Source organism: Oncorhynchus gorbuscha, linkage group LG01 (assembly GCF_021184085.1).
Source record: "Oncorhynchus gorbuscha isolate QuinsamMale2020 ecotype Even-year linkage group LG01, OgorEven_v1.0, whole genome shotgun sequence".
Lineage (NCBI taxonomy): Eukaryota > Metazoa > Chordata > Actinopteri > Salmoniformes > Salmonidae > Oncorhynchus > Oncorhynchus gorbuscha.
The window spans coordinates 2,178,299-2,203,298 of record NC_060173.1 but is presented as its reverse complement, the minus strand read 5'-3'; the positions used below and the strand labels follow the sequence as shown (position 1 = coordinate 2,203,298).

Below are 25,000 nucleotides of genomic sequence, written 5' to 3'. Positions count from 1 at the left end.
AAGTGTCCAGATCAAGCTTCATGGTTACAGCAGAGATGTTCAACAGCTTGATTACAGCTGTGAGTCTTTCTGGGTAAGTCTTTAAGAGCTTTCCAATACTTTAAGAGACTGTATATATTTGTTTAAATAGCACCCCGGTTTAACCCCATCAAAACACAAAATATATGTTTGTAAAATGTTGTTTACAAACACTGGACAGCTTTAAAATATAGTTACAACTATTATTTTGATATCATGGACTATGGATAATAGTTCAATCTATGAATTTGAGCGTGATTAAATTTCAGACAATATAATTCCGGACTGTGCCTATAAAGCCCACCTCTGACTCACTCTGCCCACATTAGATACATGTTATGGTCGCTCTGTGATCACCTGATTGCCTTATTACGGTGCACTTAAATGGTATACCATCAGATATGAACCAAGTAGGGGCCAATCAACCTTTGTGTTTTAGGGAAGGGACCATAACACCTACTGGTAGTAAAGTTTAGAGCTTTTATAAATACATACTGCCCCATTTAAGTGGAAGACACACAAGACACCACATACGATTAGGGTTTGACAACCTGTTTATAAAGGAGAGAGAGAGAACAGAGTAGATTTGAGATTATATGAGAGAGAGAGAGGGAAAGAAACGTACCAGAGTAGATTTGAGATTCTAGAAGAGAGAGAGAGAGAGAGAGAGAGAGAGAGAGAGAGAGAGAGAGAGAGAGAGAGAGAGAGAGAGAGAGAGAGAGAGAGAGAGGAAAAGGGGAGGACCAAGTCTTACCTCCACATGATACTGAGACGTCTCCTGCATTATGACATTGGAGTATTTCTTCCGTTGCTCTGTAAAGTAAAACACAGAGAGGTCTAAGAGTGAGTAGGCTACTAATAAAACCCAAACACACCCACGGTTGAGTGGTAGAAAGGTTATATTCATAGTAAGTGTAACCTGCCCTGGTTAATCACTGACTTCTGGTCCACATGTTATGTTGCTATAACCCTTGCTCTGACCCCCGCTATGACCCCTAATATGACCCCTGGTATGAGCCCCGCTATGACCCCTGCTATGAGCCCCGCTATGACCCCTAATATGACCCCTGGTATGAGCCCCGCTATGACCCCCGCTATGACCCCTAATATGACCCCTGGTATGAGCCCCGCTATGACCCCCGCTATGACCCCTGATATGAGCCCTGGTATGAGCCCTGATATGAGCTCCGCTAGGACCCATGCTATAACCCCTGCTATGAGCCACGCTCTGACCCCTAATATGACCCCTGGTATGAGCCCTGCTATGAGCCCTGCTATGAGCTCCGCTATGACCCATGCTATGACCCCTGCTATGACCCCTGCTATGACCCATGCTATGACCCCTGCTATGACCCCTGCTATGAGCCCCGCTCTGACCCCTGCTATGTCCCCCGCTATGAGCCCCGATATGAGTCAAATCATGACAAATCAAAAAGATAATTACTTGACACATTGGAAAAACAGAGCAAACTAGATATATGGCCCTAAACAGAGAGAACACAGTGGCAGAATACCTGACCACTGACTGACCCTACACAGAGAGAACACAGTGGCAGAATACCTGACCACTGACTGACCCTACACAGAGAGTACACAGTGGCAGAATACCTGACCACTGACTGACCCTAAACAGAGAGAACACAGTGGCAGAATACCTGACCACTGTGACTGACCCTACACAGAGAGTACACAGTGGCAGAATACCTGAGCACTGTGACTGACCCTAAACAGAGAGTACATAGTGGCAGAATACCTGACCACTGTGACTGACCCTACACAGAGAGTACACAGTGGCAGAATACCTGATCACTGTGACTGACCCTACACAGAGAGTACACAGTGGCAGAATACCTGACCACTGACTGACCCTACACAGAGAGTACACAGTGGCAGAATACCTGACCACAGTGACTGACCCTAAACAGAGAGTACACAGTGGCAGAATACCTGATCACTGTGACTGACCCAAACTTAAGGAAAGCTTTGACTATGTACAGACTCAGTGAGCATAGCCTTGCTGTTGAGAAAGGCAGACGTGACTCTCAAGAGAAGACAGGCTATGTGCTCACTGCCAACAAAATGAGGTGGAAACTGAGCTGCACTTCCTAATGTATGACCATATTAGAGACACATATTTCCCTCAGATTACACAGATCCACAAAGAATTTGAAACAAATACAATTTTGATAAACGCCCATATCTCCTGGGTGAAATTCCACAGTAGCAAGATTTGTGACCTGTTGCCACGAGAAAAGGGCAACCAGTGAAGAACAAACACCATTGTAAATACAACCCATATTTATGCTTATTTATTGTTATTTTTGTACTTGAACTATTTGCACATCATTGCAACACTGTATATATATATATAATATGACATTTGAAATGTCTTTATTCTTTTGGAACTTTTGTGAGTGTAATATTTACTGTTCATTTCACTTTTGTTAATTATCTACTTCACTTGCTTTGGCAATGTTAACATATGTTTCCCATGCCAATAAAAAAAAATGAATGAATGAATGAATGAGTGTGAGTGAGTGAGTGAGTGAGTGAGTGAGTGAGTGAGTGAGTGAGTGAGTGAGTGAGTGAGTGAGTGAGTGAGTGAGTGAGTGAGTGAGTGAGAGAGAGTGAGAGAGAGAGAGAGTGAGTGAGTGAGTGAGAGAGAGTGAGAGAGAGTGTGAGTGAGTGAGTGAGTGAGTGAGTGTGAGTGAGTGAGTGTGAGTGAGTGAGTGAGTGAGTGAGTGAGTGAGTGAGTGAGTGAGTGAGTGAGTGAGTGAGTGAGAGAGAGAGAGAGAGAGAGTGTGAGTGAGTGAGTGAGTGAGTGAGTGAGTGAGAGAGAGAGAGTGTGAGTGAGTGAGTGAGTGAGTGAGTGAGTGAGTGGTGAGTGAGTGAGAGAGTGAGTGAGTGAGTGAGAGAGAGTGTGAGTGAGAGAGAGTGTGAGTGAGTGAGTGAGTGAGTGAGTGAGAGAGAGAGAGAGAGTGAGTGTGAGTGAGTGAGTGAGTGAGTGAGTGAGTGAGAGAGAGAGAGTGTGAGTGAGTGAGTGAGTGAGTGAGTGAGTGAGTGAGTGAGTGAGTGAGTGAGTGAGAGAGAGAGAGAGAGAGAGAGTGAGTGAGTGAGTGAGAGAGAGAGTGTGAGAGAGTGTGAGTGAGTGTGAGTGAGTGAGTGAGTGAGTGAGTGAGTGAGTGAGTGAGTGAGTGAGTGAGTGAGTGAGTGAGTGAGTGTGAGTGAGAGTGAGAGAGAGAGAGTGTGAGTGAGTGAGTGAGTGAGTGAGTGAGAGAGAGAGAGAGAGTGTGAGTGAGTGAGTGAGTGAGTGAGTGAGTGAGTGAGTGAGTGAGTGAGTGAGTGAGTGAGTGAGTGAGTGAGTGTGAGTGAGTGAGAGTGTGAGTGAGTGAGTGAGTGAGTGGTGGAGTGAGTGAGTGAGTGAGTGAGAGAGAGTGTGAGTGAGTGAGAGTGAGTGAGTGAGTGAGTGAGTGAGTGAGAGTGTGAGTGAGTGAGTGAGTGAGTGTGAGTGAGTGAGTGAGTGAGTGAGTGAGTGAGTGAGTGAGTGAGTGTGTGAGTGAGTGAGTGAGTGAGTGAGAGAGAGTGTGAGTGAGTGAGTGAGTGAGTGAGTGAGAGTGTGAGTGAGTGAGTGAGTGAGTGAGTGTGTGTGAGTGAGTGAGTGAGTGAGTGTGAGTGAGTGAGTGAGTGAGTGAGTGAGTGAGTGGTGGTGAGTGAGTGAGAGAGAGAGAGAGAGAGTGAGTGAGAGAGAGTGTGAGTGAGTGAGTGAGTGAGTGAGTGAGTGAGTGAGTGAGTGAGTGAGTGAGTGAGTGAGTGAGTGAGAGAGAGTGTGAGTGAGTGAGTGAGTGAGTGAGTGAGTGAGTGAGTGAGTGAGTGAGTGAGTGAGAGAGTGTGAGTGTGAGTGAGTGAGTGAGTGAGTGAGTGAGAGAGAGAGAGTGTGAGTGAGTGAGTGAGTGAGTGAGTGAGTGAGTGAGTGAGTGAGTGAGTGAGTGAGTGAGTGAGTGAGTGAGAGTGAGTGAGTGAGTGAGTGAGTGAGTGAGTGAGTGAGTGAGTGAGTGAGTGAGTGAGTGAGTGAGTGAGTGAGAGAGTGAGTGAGTGAGTGAGTGAGTGAGTGAGAGAGAGAGTGTGTGAGTGAGTGAGTGTGAGTGAGTGAGTGAGTGAGTGAGAGTGAGAGAGAGTGTGAGTGAGTGAGTGAGTGAGTGAGTGAGTGAGTGAGAGTGTGAGTGAGTGAGTGAGTGAGTGAGTGAGTGAGTGAGTGAGTGAGTGAGTGAGTGAGTGAGTGAGTGAGTGAGTGAGTGAGTGAGAGAGAGAGAGTGTGAGTGAGTGAGTGAGTGAGTGAGAGAGAGAGAGTGTGAGTGAGTGAGTGAGTGAGTGAGTGAGTGAGAGAGTGAGAGTGAGAGAGAGTGTGAGTGAGTGAGTGAGTGAGTGAGTGAGTGAGTGAGTGAGTGAGTGAGTGAGTGAGTGAGTGAGTGAGTGAGTGAGAGAGAGAGAGTGAGTGAGTGAGTGAGTGAGTGAGTGAGTGAGTGAGTGAGTGAGTGAGAGAGAGTGAGTGAGTGTGAGTGAGTGAGTGAGTGAGTGAGTGAGTGAGTGAGTGAGTGAGTGAGTGAGTGAGTGAGAGAGAGAGTGAGTGAGTGAGTGAGTGGTGAGTGAGTGAGTGAGTGAGTGAGTGAGTGAGTGAGTGAGTGAGTGAGTGAGTGAGAGAGAGAGAGAGAGTGAGTGTGAGTGAGTGAGTGAGTGAGTGAGTGAGTGAGTGAGTGAATGAGAGAGAGAGTGAGTGAGTGAGTGAGTGAGTGAGTGAGTGAGTGAGTGAGTGAGTGAGTGAGTGAGTGGTGAGTGAGTGAGAGAGTGAGTGAGTGAGTGAGTGAGTGAGTGAGTGAGTGAGAGTGAGTGAGAGAGAGAGAGTGAGTGAGTGAGTGATTGAGTGAGTGAGTGAGTGAGTGAGTGAGTGAGTGAGTGAGTGAGTGAGTGAGTGAGTGAGTGAGTGAGTGAATGAATGAGTGAGAGAGAGAGTGTGAGTGAGTGAGTGAGTGAGTGAGTGAGTGAGTGAATGAGTGAGAGAGTGTGAGTGAGTGAGTGAGTGAGTGAGTGAGTGAGTGAGTGAGTGAGTGAGTGAGTGAGTGAGTGAGTGAGTGAGTGAGTGAGAGAGTGAGAGAGAGTGTGAGTGAGTGAGTGAGTGAGTGAGTGAGTGAGAGGGAAAGAGACGTACCAGAGTAGATTTGAGATTCTAGAAGAGAGAGAGAGAGAGAGAGAGAGAGAGAGAGAGAGAGAGAGAGAGAGAGAGAGAGTGTGTGAGTGTGTGAGTGTGTGAGTGTGTGAGTGTGTGAGTGTGTGAGTGTGTGAGTGTGTGAGTGTGTGAGTGAGTGAGTGAGTGAGTGAGTGAGTGAGTGAGTGAGTGAGTGAGTGAGTGAGTGAGTGAGAGAGAGAGAGAGAGAGAGAGAGAGAGAGAACCTCTCACCACTCTACTATAACTACATTGTAAAGGTACTTTATTGCATGTATCATCTCTACTTCTGGAGTTTATGTCCCCATTTCCCTATTTCTGACCGGAGCCAATATTCCTTTTGGGAACAAATCTGAGCTGAACATTCAGTTCACCCCCTCATTCAAAACGATCTAATCTAACAAGATTAAAAACGATCTTGACAATCTATATTACTGGGGCGGCAGGTAGCCTAGTCGTTAGAGCGTTGGACTAGTATCCGAAAGCTTGCAAGATCAAATCCCCTATATAAAAATTTGTTCTGCTGCCCCTGAACAGGCAGTTAACCCACTGTTCCTAGACCGTCATTGAAAATAAGAATTTGTTCTTAACTGACTTGCCTAGTTACATAAAGGTACAAATAAATGACTGCAAACAACTCTGGAAACTAAGATTTAAGCTATGAGGACCGTGGTAATCAAATGTTATTTTGGTCACATTCACATATTTACAGATGTTATTGCGGGTGTAGTGAAATGCTCCTGAAATGTTTTTAGCTCCAACAGTGCAGTAGTATCTAACTAAATGCTTGTGTTCCTAGTTAGTGAAAGTGAAATGCTCCAACAGTGCTAGTATCTAACTAAATGCTTGTTTCTAGCTCCAACAGTGCAGTAGTATCTAACTAAATGCTTGTGTTCCTAGCTCCAACAGTGCAGTAGTATCTAACTAAATGCTTGTGTTTCTAGCTCCAACAGTGCAGTAGTATCTAACAATTCACAACAATACACACAAATCTAAAATAAAGGAATGGAATTAAGAAATATATAAATATTAGGATGAGCAATGTTGGAGAGGTATTGACTAAAATACAGTAGAATAGAAGACAGTACATACACACAGACACCAGTAGAATATAATATAATATATATATACACACAGACACCAGTATAATATAATATATATATACACACAGACACCAGTAGAATATAATATATATATATATATACACACATGAGATGAGTAAAGCAGTATGGAACCATTCTGACCAGTGTTCCATTATTAAAGTGGCCAGTGACTCCATGTCTATGTATATGGGGCAGCAGCCTCTAAGGTGCAGGGTTGAGTAACCGGGTGGAAGCCGGCTAGTGATGGCTATTTAATAGTCTGATGGCCTTGAGATAGAATATGTTTTTACAGTTTCTCGGTCCTAGCTTTGATGCACCTGTACTGACCTCGCCTTCTGGATGGAAGTGTGGTGAACAGGCAGTGGCTCGGGTGGTTGTTATCCTTGGTGAACTTTTTGGCCTTCCTGTGACATCGGGTGCTGTAGATGTCATGGAGGGCAGGTAGTTTGCCCCTCGTGATGTGTTGGGCAGACTGCACCACCCTCTGGAGAGCCCTGTGGTTGTGGGTGGTGAAGTTGCCGTACCCGGCGGTGATACAGCCCGACAGGATGCTCTCGATTGTGCATCTGTAAAAGTTTGTGAGGGTTTTAGGTGAAAAGCCACATTTCTTCAGCCTCCTAAGGTTGAAGAGAAGCTGTTGCGCCTTCTTCACCACACTGTCTGCCTGGGTAGATCATTTCAGATAGTCGTTGATGTGTACGCCGAGGAACTTGAAGCTTTTCACCTTCCCACTGCGGTCCCGTCGATGTGGATATGGGATGTGATCTTTCCTCTGTTTCTGAAGTCCACGATCAGCTCCTTCACTTTCCCCACTCTGCCAGGGCCCTCACCTCCACCCTGTAGGCTGTCTTGTCATTCTTGGTAATCAGGCCGACAATTGTTGTATTGTCTGCAAACTTGATGATTGAGTTGGAGGCGTGGCCACACAGTCATGGGTGAACAGGGAGTACAGGAGGAGGCTGAGCACGCACCCTTGTGGGGCACCTGTGTTGATGATCAGCAAAGTGGAGGGGTTGTTTCCTACCTACAGCACCTGGGGGTGGCCTGTCAGGAAGCCCAGGACCCAGTTGCACAGGGCGGGGTTCAGACCCAGGGCTCTGAGCTTGGTGGGTACTATGGTGTTGAAGGCTGAGCTATAGTCAATGAACAGCATTCTTACATAGGTATTCTTCTTGTCCAGATGGGTTAGGGCAGCATACAGTGCGATGGTGATTGCATCGTCTGTGGATCTATTGGGGCGGAAAGCAAATTGAAGTGGGTCTAAGGTGACAGGTAGGGTGGAGGTGATATGGCAAATTGACTAGTGGGTCTCAAAGCATTGAAGTGGGTCTAAGGTGACAGGTAAGATGGAGGTGATATCCTTAACTAGCCTCTCAAAGCACTTCATGATGACAGACGTGACTACTATGAGGCGATAGTCATTTAGTTCAGTTACCTTCTTGGGTACAGGAACAATGATGGCCATCTTGAAGCATGTAGGGACAACAGACTGGGATAGAGCGAGATTGAATATGTCCGTCAACACTCCAGCCAGCTGGTCTGCACATGCTCTGAGGATGCAGCTGGGGATGCAGTCTGGGTCGGCAGCCTTGCGAGGGTTAATACGCTTAAATAATGTCTAACTCACGTCGGCATGGATTCCGATTGGTCAGACCAGCGTTGAATAGACCTTAGCACGGGTACTTCCTGTTTGAGTTTCTGCCTATAGGAAGGAATGAGCAAAATGGAGTCATGATCTGATTATGACAGACTGCTGAAAAATTAATCAAATGGCCACCCGGAATATTTACGCTGCTGCTACTCGATGTTTATTATCTATGCATAGTCACTTCACCCCTACCAACATGTACAAATTACCGCGACTAACCTGAACCCCCGCACCTTTACTCGGTACCGGTACCCCCTGTATATATCCTCATTATAGTTATTTTATTGTGTTTTTGACTTTAGTTTATTTAGTAAATATTTTCTTAACTCGTTCTTGAACTGCATTGTTGGTTAAAGGCTTGTAAGTAAGCATTTCACGGTTGCATTCGACGCATGGGACAGATACAAATGGATTTCATTTGAGGCGTCACTACAGACCGGGTTCGTTCCCCGGCTGTGTCACAACCGGCTGTGACTGGGAGTCCCATAGGACGGCGCCCAGCGTCGTCTGGTTTAGTGGAGGGCTTTACTTGGCTCATCACGTTCTAGCGACTCCTTGTGGCGGGCCAGGCGCCTGCAGGCTGACTTCAGTTGTCAGTTGTCGTCGTCAGTTGAACAATGTTTCATCCGACATGTTGGTGCGGCTGGCTTCATGAGTGAAGCTGGCGAGTGTTAAAGGAGCGCGTTTTGGCGGGTCATGTTTCGGAGGATGCATGACTCGACCTTCGCCCTTTGAGGAGATGTAGCGATGAGTCAAGATCGTAATTGAATCACAATTGGATATCACAAAATTGGGAAGAAAAGGGGTTAAAATGCCAACCAAAATAAATAAACTGGTTACCAATGTAATTAGAGCAGTAAAAAAAATGTTTTGTCATACCCGTGGTATATGGTCTGATATACCAAGGCTCTCAGCCAATCAGCATTCAGGGCTCAAACCACCCAGTTTATAATACTAATTATACTTCTATGGTGGATAAAAACGCCATGGTGCCACTTTTCAGACTCACAGATTGACCAAAGTAGGGGTTAATGGTCAGTCATTACATGTGTGTGTCTGTGTCCATATTCCCAAAAACATTGCTTTACTTCCTTGTCAATGCTGTGATAGTGATCCAGCCAATCACTGTTTGTTGTATTGCTGCCAAGATAAATGTTGTTACTTTGGATAGCGGCAGCTGGCGGCGCTGGATGTGGACCTACAGTCCCTCATGATGAGGATGGGCAGCTGGCGGTGCTGGATGTGGACCTGCAGTCCCTCAAGATGATGATGGGCAGCTGGCGGCGCTGGATGGGGACCTGCAGTCCCTCATGATGAGGATGGGCAGCTGGCGGCGCTGGATGTGGACCTGCAGTTCCTCATGATGAGGATGGCCAGCTGGCGGCGCTGGATGTGGGTACCTGCAGTCCCTCATGATGAGGATGGGCAGCTGGCGGTGCTGGATGTGGACCTGCAGTCCCTCATGATGAGGATGGGCAGCTGGCGGCGCAGGATGTGGGTACCTGCAGTCCCTCATGATGAGGATGGGCAGCTGGCGGTGCTGGATGTGGACCTGCAGTCCCTCATGATGAGGATGGGCAGCTGGCGGCGCTGGATGTGGGGACCTGCAGTCCCTCATGATGAGGATGGGCAGCTGGCGGCGCTGGATGTGGGTACCTGCAGTCCCTCATGATGAGGATGGGCAGCTGGCGGCGCTGGATGTGGACCTGCAGTCCCTCATGAGGATGGGCAGCTGGCGGCGCTGGATGTGGGTACCTGCAGGACTTGCTTTTTGGAGTGTGGTGTCAAAATAGGAGAGCATCTCTTTGGTTGGCTCTAGGCAGACCTAATATTTACTGCTCAACTGCTTTTCAAAGGAATAGCTGGATCTCCACTGTACTGTACTAAACTAAAATATAAATGCAACATGTAAAGTGTTGGTCCCATGTTTCATGAGCTGAAATAAAAGATCCCAGAAATGTTCAATATGTACACAAAGCTTATTTCGCTCATTTGGCAGTATGTCCTGGCCTCACAACCGCAGACCACGCCAGCCCAAGACCTCCAAATCCTGCTTCTTCACCTGCGGAATCATCTGAGACCAGCCACCCGAACAACTGAGGAAACTCTGGGTTTGCACAACCAAAGAATTTCTGCACAAACTGTCAGAAACCGTCTCAGGGAAGCTCAGCTGCGTGCTCGTCGTCCTCACCAGGGTCTTGATCTGACTACAGTTCGGTATCGTAACCGACTTCAGTGGGGTAATGCTCACCTTCGATGGCCACTGGCACGCTGGAGAAGTGTGCTCTTCACAGATTCATCCGGTTTCAACTGTACCGGGCAGATGGCAGACAGCTTGTATGGCGCCGTGTGGGTGAGCAGTTCGCTGATGTCAACATTGTGAACAGAGTGCTGCTCAGTGGCAGTGGGGTTATGGTATGAGCAGGCATAAGCTACGAACAATGAACACAATTGCATTTTATCAATGGCAACTTCAATGCCCAGGGATAATGTGACGAGATCCTGAGGCCCATTGAAATGCCATTCATCCGCTGCCATCACCTCATGTTTCAGCATGATAATGCACGGCCTCATATTGCAGGGATCTGTACACAGTTCCTGGAAGCTGAAAATGTCCCAGTTCTTCCATGCCCTGCATACTCATTAAACATGTCACCCATTGAGCATGTTTGGGATGCTCTGGATTGATGTGTATGACAGGGTGTTCCAGTTCCCACCAATATCCAACAACTTCGCACAACCATCGAACTGGAGTGGAACAACATTCCACAGGCCACAATCAAATGAACATACAGCTGTCATAGGTTTAGGACAGAATCAGTTGTCAGATATTGTGATGTCAATGGTACATTGACTAGATAGTAGTTGGGATCTTGTGGCGTCTAATAATTGTGAGATTTGTTTAAGTCAGTTTGCGGTGGAACGTGACAACGGCATGTACTTTCAGAATTGTTTGGTAAGCTACTCATAGGTGGGCTGCACACTACTGGTAGATGGACATGTTATATACATACCCTGGCTTCTGGGCCTGAGAAACAGGCAGTTTACTTTGGGCATGTCAGTCAGAGAGGAAGTGGAGAAAATAAGGGCCTATCCCAGAGAGGTTATTACTCCCCATAAATATCCTAGGCTACAGTCACTATATACTGTATCTAACCTTTCACTCTCTGTAAATATCCTAGACTACAGTTACTATATACTGTATCTAGCTTATCACACTCTGTAAATATCCTAGGCTACAGTCACTATATACTGTATCTAACCTATCACTCTCTGTAAATATCCTAGGCTACAGTCACTATATACTGTATCTAACCTATCACTCTCTGTAAATATCCTAGGCTACAGTCACTATATACTGTATCTAACCTATCACTCTCTGTAAATATCCTAGGCTACAGTTACTATATACTGTATCTAACCTATCACTCTCTGTAAATATCCTAGGCTACAGTTACTATATACTGTATCTAACCTTTCACTCTCTGTAAATATCCTAGGCTACAGTCACTATATACTGTAGCTAGCCATTAGCCTAGATAATTACTGCGTATTTGGCATAACAATTCTAGTCAATGCAGTCCCATAAGACTGCTGAACAGCACTATATAGGGAATAGAGCTCTGGTCAGCAGTAGGGCACTATATAGACTAACTCTGGTCTACCCCCAGGCCATCAGACTGGTGAAGAGCTCTGGTCATCAGTAGGGCACTATATAGGAATAAGACTGGTCAACAGCACCCCAGGGAATAAGACTGCTGAACAGCTTCTATAGTAGGCCATAAGAATGCTCTGGTCAACAGTACCCACAAGCCATAAGACTGCTGAACAGGTCTATAGTAGGGCACCCCAGCAGTCAGACTCTGAACAGCTTCTAGCCCCATCATGCCATTATTGACTGCTGACATTTAAGCCAATCAACCCACAGGCCTCAGACTGCTGCTCTTTTGTCAGGCCGTCAGAGGTGCAAAGATGTACCCGGGGACCATCAGACTGCTAACAACCTCCACCAGGAACATAAACTGCTGAACAGCTTCTGAGAGCTTCCCCTGGTGTCCCATCACCAAGGAGCTACATGGTCCAAACACACCCCAGTTGTGAAGACTGCTGCAACACCTCTTCCCCTTCAGGAAGCTGAAAAGATTTGGCATGGGCCCTCAGATCCTCAACAAGTTCTACAGCCAGGCCATTGAGACATCTTGACTGGCTACATCAGACTGTTTTGTCCTAGATTTTTAATTTCATTACATTTGTATTTTTAATCCCCCATCCCTGTAGGGTCTTCTGCGTAGGCCGTCATTGTAAATAAGAATTTGTTCTGAAATGGCCTGCCTGCCATAAGATAAAGGTTAAATAAAAATTAAATAAACTAGGAAGACCTAAAATGGTCAAAGACTCCAGTCACCCAAGCCATAAGACTCTGCTACCCCACAGCCATAACTACCGGAACAGCTTCTAGGACCAAAAGGCCCGTAACAGCTTCTACCCCCAAGCCATAAGACTGCTGAACAGCTTCTACCCCCAAGCCATAAGACTGCTGAACAGCTTCTACCCCCAAGTCATAAGACTGCTGAACAGCTTCTACCCCCAGGCCATAAGACTGCTGAACAGCTTCTACCCCCAGGCCATAAGAATGCTGAACAGCTTCTACCCCCAAGCCATAAGACTGCTGAACAGCTTCTACCCCCAGGCCATCAGACTGCTGAACAGCTTCTACCCCCAAGCCATTAGACTGCTGAACAGCTTCTACCCCCAGGCCATCAGACTGCTGAACAGCTTCTACCCCCAGGCCATAAGACTGCTGAACAGCTTCTACCCCCAAGCCATAAGACTGCTGAACAGCTTCTACCCCAGGCCATAAGACTGCTGAACAGCTTCTACCCCCAGGCCATAAGACTGCTGAACAGCTTCTACCCCCAAGCCATAAGACTGCTGAACAGCTTCTACCCCCAGGCCATCAGACTGCTGAACAGCTTCTACCCCCAAGCCATTAGACTGCTGAACAGCTTCTACCCCCAGGCCATCAGACTGGTGAACAGCTTCTACCCCCAGGCCATCAGACTGCTGAACAGCTTCTACCCCCAGGCCATCAGACTGCTGAACAGCTTCTACCCCCAGGCCATAAGACTGCTGAACAGCTTCTACCCCAAGCCATAAGACTGCTGAACAGCTTCTACCCCAAGCCATAAGACTGCTGAACAGCTTCTACACCCAGGTCATATGACTGCTGAACAGCTTCTACCCCCAGCCATAAGACTGCTGAACAGCTTCTACCCCCAAGCCATCAGACTGCTGAACAGCTTCTACCCCCAGGCCATCAGACTGCTGAACAGCTTCTACCCCCAAGCCATAAGACTGCTGAACAGCTTCTACCCCCAAGCCATAAGACTCCGTAACAGCTTCTACCCCCAGGCCATAAGGCTCCGTAACAGCTTCTACCCCCAAGCCATAAGACTGCTGAACAGCTTCTACCCCCAAGCCATAAGACTGCTGAACAGCTTCTACCCCAAGCCATAAGACTGCTGAACAGCTTCTACCCCCAAGCCATAAGACTGCTGAACAGCTTCTACCCCCAAGCCATAAGGCTGCTGAACAGCTTCTACCCCCAAGCCATAAGACTGCTGAACAGCTTCTACCCCCAAGCCATAAGACTGCTGAACAGCTTCTACCCTCAAGCCATAAGACTGCTGAACAGCTTCTACCCCCAGGCCATAAGACTGCTGAACAGCTTCTACCCCCAGGCCATAAGACTGCTGAACAGCTTCTACCCCCAGGCCATAAGACTGCTGAACAGCTTCTACCCCCAAGCCATAAGACTGCTGAACAGCTTCTACCCCCAAGCAATAAGACTGCTGAACAGCTTCTATCCCCAGGCCATAAGACTGCTGAACAACTTCTACCCCCAAGCCATCAGACTGCTGAACAGCTTCTACCCCCAAGCCATAAGACTGCTGAACAGCTTCTACCCCCAAGCCATAAGACTCCTGAACAGCTTCTACCCCCAAGCCATAAGACTGTAACAGCTTCTACCCCCAAGCCATAAGACTGGTGAACAGCTTCTACCCCCAAGCCATTAGACTGCTGAACAGCTTCTACCCCCAGGCCATCAGACTGGTGAACAGCTTCTACCCCCAAGCCATTAGACTGCTGAACAGCCTCTACCCCCAAGCCATAAGACTGCTGAACAGCTTCTACCCCCAGGCCATAAGACTGCTGAACAGCTTCTACCTCCAAGCCATAAGACTGCTGAACAGCTTCTACCCCCAAGCCATAAGACTGCTGAACAGCTTCTACCCCCAAGCCATAAGACTGCTGAACAGCTTCTACCCCCAAGCCATAAGACTGCTGAACAGCTTCTACCCCCAAGCCATAAGACTGCTGAACAGCTTCTACCCCCAAGCCATAAGACTGCTGAACAGCTTCTACCCCCAAGCCATAAGACTGCTGAACAGCTTCTACCCCCAAGCCATAAGACTCCGTAACAGCTTCTACCCCCAAGCCATAAGACTGGTGAACAGCTTCTACCCCCAAGCCATTAGACTGCTGAACAGCTTCTACCCCCAGGCCATCAGACTGGTGAACAGCTTCTACCCCCAAGCCATTAGACTGCTGAACAGCCTCTACCCCCAAGCCATAAGACTGCTGAACAGCTTCTACCCCCAGGCCATAAGACTGCTGAACAGCTTCTACCTCCAAGCCATAAGACTGCTGAACAGCTTCTACCCCCAAGCCATAAGACTGCTGAACAGCTTCTACCCCAAGCCATAAGACTGCTGAACAGCTTCTACCCCCAAGCCATAAGACTGCTGAACAGCTTCTACCCCCAGGCCATAAGACTGCTGAACAGCTTCTACCCCCAGGCCATAAGACTGCTGAACAGCTTCTACCCCCAGGCCATAAGACTGCTGAACAGCTTCTACCCCCAGGCCATAAGACTGCTGAACAGCTTCTACCCCAGGCCATAAGACTGCTGAACAGCTTCTACCCCCAAGCCATAAGACTGCTGAACTTGTTATTACCTCGTACCCCAGCACAGCTTCTACCCCCAAGCCATAAGACTGCTGAACAGCTTCTACCCCCAAGCACATAAGACTGCTGAACAGCTTCTACCCCCAAGCCATAAGACTGCTGAACAGCTTCTACCCCCAAGCCATAAGACTGCTGAACAGCTTCTACCCCCAAGCCATAAGACTGCTGAACAGCTTCTACCCACAAGCCATTAGACTGCTGAACAGCTTCTACCCCCAAACCATAAGACTGCTGAACAATTCATCAAATGGCCCCCAGACTATTGAACCCCCCCATTTGTTTTGTACACTGCTGCTACTCCTGTTTATTATCTATGCATAGTCACTTCTACCTACATCTAAATATTATCTCAATTACCTCAACTACCTGGTACCCCAGCACATTGACTCAGTACTGGTACCCCTTGTATATAGCCAAGTTATTACCTCAACTACCTGGTACCTCCGCACATTGACTCAGTACTGGTACTCCTTGTATATAGCCAAGTTATTACCTCAACTACCTGGTACCTCCGCACATTGACTCAGTACTGGTACTCCTTGTATATAGCCTTGTTATTACCTCGTACTTTTGTTTTTCCCCGCACATTGACTCAGTACTGGTACTCCTTGTATATAGCCAAGTTATTACCTCAACTACCTGGTATATGAACACATTGACTGCACTGTAATGGTACTCCTTGTATATAGCCTTGTTTATTACCTCAGAATGACCCCAGCACATTGACTCGGTACTGGTACTCCTTGTATATAGCCTCATTACTACCTGGTACCCCAGCACATTGACTCGGTACTGGTACTCCTTGTATATAGCCTCATTACTACCTGGTACCCCAGCACATTGACTCGGTACTGGTACTCCTTGTATATAGCCTCATTACTACCTGGTACCCCAGCACATTGACTCGGTACTGGTACTCCTTGTATATAGCCTCATTATTACCTTGTACCCCAGCACATTGACTCGGTACTGGTACTCCTTGTATATAGCCTTGTTATTACCTCAACTACCTGGTACCCCCGCACATTGACTCAGTACTGGTACTCCTTGTATATAGCCTTGTTATTACCTCGTACCCCAGCACATTGACTCAGTACTGGTACTCCTTGTATATAGCCTTCTTATTACCTCATACCCCAGCACATTGACTCAGTACTGGTACTCCTTGTATATAGCCTTGTTATTACCTCGTACCCCAGCACATTGACTCGGTACTGGTACTCCTTGTATATAGCCTCATTACTACCTGGTACCCCAGCACATTGACTCGGTCTTGATACTCCTTGTATATAGCCTCATTACTACCTGGTACCCCAGCACATTGTCTTGGAGTACTGATACTCCTTGTATATAGCCTTGTTATTACCTCGTACCCCAGCACATTGTCTCGGTACTGATACTCCTTGTATATAGCCTTGTTATTACCTCGTACCCCAGCACATTGTCTACTGATACTCCTTGTATATAGCCTCATTACTTGGACGACTGTCCCCAGCACAATGACTCGGTACTGGTACTCGTTGTATATAGCCAAGTTATTATTGTTTTATTGTGTTACCATTTCCTTTTTAGCAAATTTTTATTACTATTTAAACTCTTCATTGTTGTGAAAGGGCTGGTAAGCAAGCATTTCACAGTAAAACCTACACCTGTTGTATTCGGCGCATGAATGATGACTGCTCCTTTAAACAACAGACAGTGATAGAGCACCTGAATCTATTCCTCAAAGAGCACCATCACCTAGGCTACTAAATTCTGACTGGAAAATGAGATTGTAGGCTACATTGGAAAGGACCTCATCTAAGGTGGCTGCTAGTGGAATATATTCTAAAACAGGTCATTTCTTACAGACGCTGATTGACAAAAACAGTCAATCTAAATATTATGAAATCCATTCAAAAATCTGAGATCAAACCACCTACATTAGCATATTCAACTTACATTAGCATATTCAACCTACATTAGTGTATGTAACTTACATTAGCATATTCAAAGGACATTGGTATATTGACCATGCATTAGCATATTCAACAAACATTCGCATATTCAACCATTGTCTTAGAGATATGTCCGACTTACATCAACATATTCCAATGTCTTAATCGGAGCAGACTTTTGTTTTTCTAACAATTAAATATGTCTTGTGATGACTCTTGATGATAACATAGTTTTAGACCAATGATGCAATATATATGAACTTTGAACTGCACTGTCATTAACAGAAGCACCTTTGTACTTTGTGTTGTTTATTTAATGGTCTTCAGAATGATGTGCTCGTGCTGGTGTTTAATGGCTGTTTTAAGTGGTGAAACTGTCCTGATACACATTTCCACTATGGGTGGACAATAAAAGTGTTTATCATTCTACTTCACATCACATGAGTGTGTTCTAACAATAAACCAGTTACCCATTGTCTTGGAGAGACTGTCCTGTCATCTAACAATAAACCATTGTCTTGGAGAGACTGTCCTGTCATCTAACAATAAACCATTGTCTTGGAGAGACTGTCCTGTCATCTTGTCTTTGAGAGACTGTCCTGTCATCTAACATTAAACCATTGTCTTTGAGAGACTGTCCTGTCATCTAACATTAAACCATTGTCTTGGAGAGACTGTCCTGTCATCTAACAATAAACCATTGTCTTGGAGAGACTGTCCTTTCATCTAACAATAAACCATTGTCTTGGAGAGACTGTCCTGTCATCTAACAATAAACCATTGTCTTGGAGAGACTGTCCTTTCATCTAACAATAAACCATTGTCTTGGAGAGACTGTCCTGTCATCTAACAATAAACCATTGTCTTGGAGAGACTGTCCTGTCATCTAACAATAAACCATTGTCTTGGAGAGACTGTCCTGTCATCTAATTGGGTGTCATTGGGAATGCATCCCTATATTCCCACCTCCTGCCTGCAGGACCACAGGACACCCTTCACCCTTCGGATATTGAATTGCCGCTGCCATATCACCTCACCTTCAGAACCTAAGGATTCACACCATCTGGCCAAGCTGCAAAGACAAAAATTGTATGTTTCGTAAAAAGGGTTAGACAGAAGGTTAGCAGTGTGGTTAAGGATAGGGTTGAGTCAGATTTTGACAAAAATTATTTGTAGAACATATTTGTAGAACCTGATTTGCAGCTTGGCCAGATAGTGGCATCTGAAACATAGCCCTATCAACGCTTCCATCTCTCAGGCTAGCTGATTTCCCTTCAACGTTTCCATCTCTCAGGCTAGCTGATTTCCCCTCAACGTTTCCATCTCTCAGGCTAGCTGATTTCCCTTCAACGTTTCCATCTCAGGCTAGCTGATTTCCCCTCAACGTTTCCATCTCTCAGGCTAGCTGATTTCCCTTCAATGCTTCCATCTCTCAGGCTAGCTGTTTTCCCTTCAACGTTTCCATCTTTCAGGCTAGCTGATTTCCCTATCAACGCTTCCATCTCTCAGGCTAGCTGATTTCCCTTCAACGTTTCCATCTCTCAGGCTAGCTGATTTCCCTATCAACGCTTCCATCTCTCAGGCTAGCTGATTTCCCTTCAATGTTTCCATCTCTCAGGCTAGCTGATTTCCCTATCAATGCTTCCATCTCTCAGGCTAGCTGATTTCCCTATCAACGCTTCCATCTCTCAGGCTAGCTGATTTCCCTTCAACGTTTCCATCTCTCAGGCTAGCTGATTTCCCTTCAATGTTTCCATCTCTCAGGCTAGCTGATTTCCCTTCAACGTTTCCATCTCTCAGGCTAGCTGATTTCCCTATCAACGCTTCCATCTCTCAGGCTAGCTGATTTCCCTTCAACGTTTCCATCTCTCAGGCTAGCTGATTTCCCTTCAATGTTTCCATCACTCAGGCTAGCTGATTTCCCTATCAACGCTTCCATCTCTCAGGCTAGCTGATTTCCATCTCCCATGTTAGCTGATTTCCCTTCAACGTTTCCATCTCTCAGGCTAGCTGATTTCCCTTCAACGTTTCCATCTCAGGCTAGCTGATATCCCTTCAACGTTTCCATCTCAGGCTAGCTGATATCCCTTCAACGTTTCCATCTCAGGCTAGCTGATTTCCCTTCAACGTTTCCATCTCAGGCTAGCTGATATCCCTTCAACGTTTCCATCTCAGGCTAGCTGATATCCCTTCAACGTTTCCATCTCTCAGGCTAGCTGATATCCCTTCAACGTTTCCATCTCAGGCTAGCTGATTTCCCTTCAACGTTTCCATAATATATAATAATAATAATCCATCTCAGGCTAGCTGATTTCCCTTCAACGTTTCCATCTCAGGCTAGCTGATATCCCTTCAATGTTTCCATCTCTCAGGCTAGCTGATTTCCCTTCAACGTTTCCATCTCAGGCTAGCTGATTTCCCTTCAACGTTTCCATAATATATAATAATAATAATCCATCTCAGGCTAGCTGATTTCCCTTCAACGTTTCCATCTCAGGCTAGCTGATATCCCTTCAATGTTTCCATCTCTCAGGCTAGCTGATATCCCTTCAACGTTTCCATCTCTCAGGCTAGCTGATATCCCTTCAACGTTTCCATCTCAGGCTAGCTGATATCCCTTCAACGTTTCCATCTCAGGCTAGCTGATTTCCCTTCAACGTTTCCATAATATATAATAATAATAATCCATCTCAGGCTAGCTGATTTCCCTTCAACGTTTCCATCTCAGGCTAGCTGATATCCCTTCAATGTTTCCATCTCTCAGGCTAGCTGATATCCCTTCAATGTTTCCATCTCTCAGGCTAGCTGATTTCCCTTCAACGTTTCCATCTCTCAGGCTAGCTGATTTCCCTTCAACGCTTCCATCTCTCAGGCTAGCTGATTTCCCCTCAACGTTTCCATCTCTCAGGCTAGCTGATTTCCCTTCAACGCTTCCATCTCTCAGGCTAGCTGATTTCCCCTCAACGTTTCCATCTCAGGCTAGCTGATTTCCCTTCAACGTTTCCATCTCTCAGGCTAGCTGATTTCCCTTCAACGCTTCCATCTCTCAGGCCAGCTGATTTCCCTTCAACGTTTCCATCTCTCAGGCTAGCTGATTTCCCTTCAACGTTTCCATCTCAGGCTAGCTGATATCCCTTCAATGTTTCCATCACTCAGGCTAGCTGATTTCCCTATCAACGCTTCCATCTCTCAGGCTAGCTGATTTCCATCTCCCATGTTAGCTGATTTCCCTTCAATGCTTCCATCTCTCAGGCTAGCTGATTTCCCTATCAACGCTTCCATCTCTCAGGCTAGCTGATTTCCCTATCAACGTTTCCATCTCTCAGGCTAGCTGATTCCCCTATCAACGTTTCCATCTCAGGCTAGCTGATTTCCCTTCAACGTTTCCATCTCAGGCTAGCTGATTTCCCTTCAATGTTTCCATCTCTCAGGCTAGCTGATATCCCTTCGTTTCCATCTCTCAGGCTAGCTGATTTCCCGTTTCCATCTCAAGCTGATTTCCCACGTTTCCATCTCAGGCTAGCTGATTTCCCTTTTCCATCTCCCATGTTAGCTGATATCCCTTCAACGTTTCCATCTCTCAGGCTAGCTGATTTCCCTTCAACGTTTCCATCTCAGGCTAGCTGATTTCCCTTCAACGTTTCCATCTCAGGCTAGCTGATTTCCCTTCAACGTTTCCATCTCAGGCTAGCTGATTTCCCTTCAACGTTTCCATCTCTCAGGCTAGCTGATATCCCTTCGTTTCCATCTCTCAGGCTAGCTGATTTCCCTTCAACGTTTCCATCTCAGGCTAGCTGATTTCCCTTCAACGTTTCCATCTCAGGCTAGCTGATTTCCCTTCAACGTTTCCATCTCAGGCTAGCTGATTTCCCTTCAACGTTTCCATCTCAGGCTAGCTGATTTCCCTTCAACGTTTCCATCTCTCAGGCTAGCTGATTTCCCTTCAACGTTTCCATCTCAGGCTAGCTGATATCCCTTCAACGTTTCCATCTCTCAGGCTAGCTGATATCCCTTCAACGTTTCCATCTCTCAGGCTAGCTGATTTCCCTTCAACGTTTCCATCTCTCAGGCTAGCTGATTTCCCTTCAACGTTTCCATCTCTCAGGCTAGCTGATTTCCCTTCAACGTTTCCATCTCTCAGGCTAGCTGATTTCCCTTCAACGTTTCCATCTATATAATAATCCCTTCAATCCATCTCAGGCTAGCTGATTTCCCTTCAACGTTTCCATCTCAGGCTAGCTGATTTCCCTTCAACGTTTCCATCTCTCAGGCTAGCTGATTCCCTTCAACGTTTCCATCTCAGGCTAGCTGATTTCCCTTCAACGTTTCCATCTCAGGCTAGCTGATTCCCTTCAACGTTTCCATCTCTCAGGCTAGCTGATTTCCCTTCAACGTTTCCATCTCTCAGGCTAGCTGATTTCCTTCAACGTTTCCATCTCAGGCTAGCTGATTTCCCTTCAACGTTTCCATCTCAGGCTAGCTGATTTCCCTTCAACGTTTCCATCTCTCAGGCTAGCTGATTTCCCTTCAACGTTTCCATAATATATAATAATAATAATCATCTCAGGCCAGCTGATTTCCCTTCAACGTTTCCATAATATATAATAATAATAATCCATCTCAGGCTAGCTGATTTCCCTTCAACGTTTCCATCTCAGGCTAGCTGATTTCCCTTCAATGTTTCCATCTCTCAGGCTAGCTGATTTCCCTTCAACGTTTCCATCTCTCAGGCTAGCTGATTTACCTTCAACGTTTCCATCTCTCAGGCTAGCTGATTTTCCTTCAACGTTTCCATCTCTCAGGCTAGCTGATTTCCCTTCAACGTTTCCATCTTCAGGCTAGCTGATATCCTTCAACGTTTCCATCTCTCTCTCCCAGGCTTCCATCTCTAGCTGATATCCCTTCAACGTTTCCATCTCTCAGGCTAGCTGATTTCCCTTCAACGTTTCCATCTCAGGCTAGCTGATTTCCCTTCAATGTTTCCATCTCTCAGGCTAGCTGATATCCCTTCAACGTTTCCATCTCTCAGGCTAGCTGATTTCCCTTCAACGTTTCCATCTCTCAGGCTAGCTGATATCCCTTCAACGTTTCCATCTCAGGCTAGCTGATTTCCCTTCAACGTTTCCATCTCTCAGGCTAGCTGATTTCCCTTCAACGTTTCCATCTCAGGCTAGCTGATATCCCTTCAACGTTTCCATCTCTCAGGCTAGCTGATTTCCCTTCAACGTTTCCATCTCAGGCTAGCTGATTTCCCTTCAACGTTTCCATCTCAGGCTAGCTGATTTCCCTTCAACGTTTCCATCTCAGGCTAGCTGATTTCCCTTCAACGTTTCCATCTCAGGCTAGCTGATTTCCCTTCAACGTTGCCATCTCTCAGGCTAGCTGATTTCCCTTCAACGTTTCCATCTCTCAGGCTAGCTGATTTCCCTTCAACGTTTCCATCTCAGGCTAGCTGATTTCCCTTCAACGTTTCCATCTCTCAGGCTAGCTGATTTCCCTTCAACGTTTCCATCTCAGGCTAGCTGATTTCCCTTCAACGTTTCCATAATATATAATAATAATAATCCATCTCAGGCTAGCTGATTTCCCTTCAACGTTTCCATAATATATAATAATAATAATCCATCTCAGGCTAGCTGATTTCCCTTCAACGTTTCCATCTCAGGCTAGCTGATATCCCTTCAATGTTTCCATCTCTCAGGCTAGCTGATATCCCTTCAACGTTTCCATCTCTCAGGCTAGCTGATTTCCCTTCAACGTTTCCATCTCTCAGGCTAGCTGATATCCCTTCAACGTTTCCATCTCTCAGGCTAGCTGATATCCCTTCAACGTTTCCATCATTCAGGCTAGCTGATATCCCTTCAACGTTTCCATCTCTCAGGCTAGCTGATATCCCTTCAACGTTTCCATCTCTCAGGCTAGCTGATTTCCCTTCAACGTTTCCATCTCTCAGGCTAGCTGATATCCCTTCAACGTTTCCATCTCTCAGGCTAGCTGATTTCCCTTCAACGTTTCCATCTCTCAGGCTAGCTGATTTCCCTTCAACGTTTCCATCTCTCAGGCTAGCTGATTTCCCTTCAACGTTTCCATCTCTCAGGCTAGCTGATTTCCCTTCAACGTTTCCATCTCAGGCTAGCTGATTTCCCTTCAACGTTTCCATCTCTCAGGCTAGCTGATTTCCCTATCAGCGCTGACTAGTTGTGCGTCCCCAATGGCAGCCTCTTCCCCAAACAGAGACACAATAAATAGACTATATAGGGTGCCATTTCAGATCCACCACAAACACAGTCGTATCAAAGCTCTCTGATTTCCCTTCCATCCCACTGGGTACACACTGGTTGAATCGAATCCATCATTTCAATGAAATCACGTTGAACCAACGTGGAATAGACGTCTGTGCCCAGTGGGAAGCTATAACAGAGTCTGAGCCTGTATTCAGAGTAAGAGTGCTGATCTAAGATCAGTTTAGTCTTTTAGATCAGAATGAATAGCATGATATGGATATAGGGTAGGGGCTGGTCCTAAGTCAGCACTCCTCCTCTGAAATGACCCCTAAGTGTTTACAACAGACACTAATGAGTCAGTCACCAGTCAGAAGACTAAAATGTTTAAAGCCTGTTACAGCTCAAACAGTCGATGAGAAAAAGGCAATAGGTCATTGTAACATAAACACCAAATCAATTAAACTCACACCATTACATAAAAGAAACAGGAAGACAGACCTAAACATAGTTGGAAGACAGACAGAACTACAAACCCTGAAGATTAGCCTTTTTGAAACACTGAGGAGAAACTGGGAGAGAGAGACCTTTGGATCAGGAACTACAGAAGTGCAGCAAGAGACAGAGGGAAAGTTAAAGTTCTTCATGACGGAACACGATCCTGAGCCCAGAGATACCCTACAGTTATGTTACCTGGGAAAGACTCTCCTTTCTAAAAAAACGGTCAAAGTGGAGATGTTTCGGTCTGTGTCATCCGAAGCCCAGGGCAGAGAGTTCCTAATAGTTTAGCCCCTCTCTCTCTACCTCTCCATCCCTCTTTCCTTCTATCCTTCCTCCATCCCGATGAGGCACATAACAGGGGAGGAGGGCCGGGGAGGGTTTTGCATAGTGCCTTTCTGCTGCACCGGGGCGGGATGGAGGAATGGGAGGTTTTTGCATGTGGGAGGCTGATATAAGCACAGGCGTGATGGAAAGAGGACTCTTCCTCTTCACTTCTACTCTACAGATTCAACGTGTCTCTATGGATTCAATAAACAGCTTTGACGATATCACAATAAACTGCATATTCAACTAACATACCCTATATTAAAATATACTGAACAGAGAGCGAGAGACAAATAGAGAAACAGACAGAGAGAGAGAAAGAGAGACAGAGAGACAGAGAGAGAGAGAGAGACACAGAGACAGAAAACATTGTATAGGACCATCCTGTAGAGAAAAGGTACCACTAACAGTGGCCATCTGCTACATGTTCTCACTCACCATCTAACGAGCCAACCAAGCGTTTGAAAATAGCCTCATTATACCGCCACAGGTTCCACTGAAAACCTTTCATCTCTCTTCATCAACAGTTCTATCATACAAAAGGACACTATCACCAAAAATAATAGGTGAAATTTCCACTAAGGATTGGGGAACATGTCCCCCATAATAATAATAACATTTTTAAAATTAAGCATTGGTTATAAGCAATGGAAAACTGTGTAGAATTGCAGGAAATTACTTCAAAAAAAGCCAAATGTTCTCTCAGCCTCATGGCAAAATGTGAAAAATAGCATGGGGAAGGGGGTCCTGTCTTTTCAGCCCCCCCTTAAATACGATTGGCTACCCTTGGTGTGGTGCCTCCCTATTCTCATTGAGCGCTGTGACGCGATTCGTCTTCCTGTGACGAGGAGGATGAAAGATCGGACTGATGTGCAGCGTGGTAAATGTTCGTTATTTTTAATGAAAAGTCACTGAACACGAAAATACAAAACAACAAGGTGAAAGACATAACGGAAAAACGAAACAGTCCTGTCTGGAGGAAACACAGACACAGGAAACAG

General features: G+C 46.0%; 1 protein-coding gene across 1 annotated transcript in view; it reads right to left on the bottom strand.

The window, feature by feature from the left end:
* Positions 1–25,000, bottom strand: part of eps8l2 (EPS8 like 2) — a 143,856-nt gene that overhangs the window by 66,455 nt on the left and 52,401 nt on the right. The window contains exon 4 of the mRNA XM_046342961.1: positions 773–831. Within this exon, the coding sequence (XP_046198917.1) occupies positions 773–831 (59 nt within the window). The remainder of the gene's footprint in view (positions 1–772; positions 832–25,000) is intronic.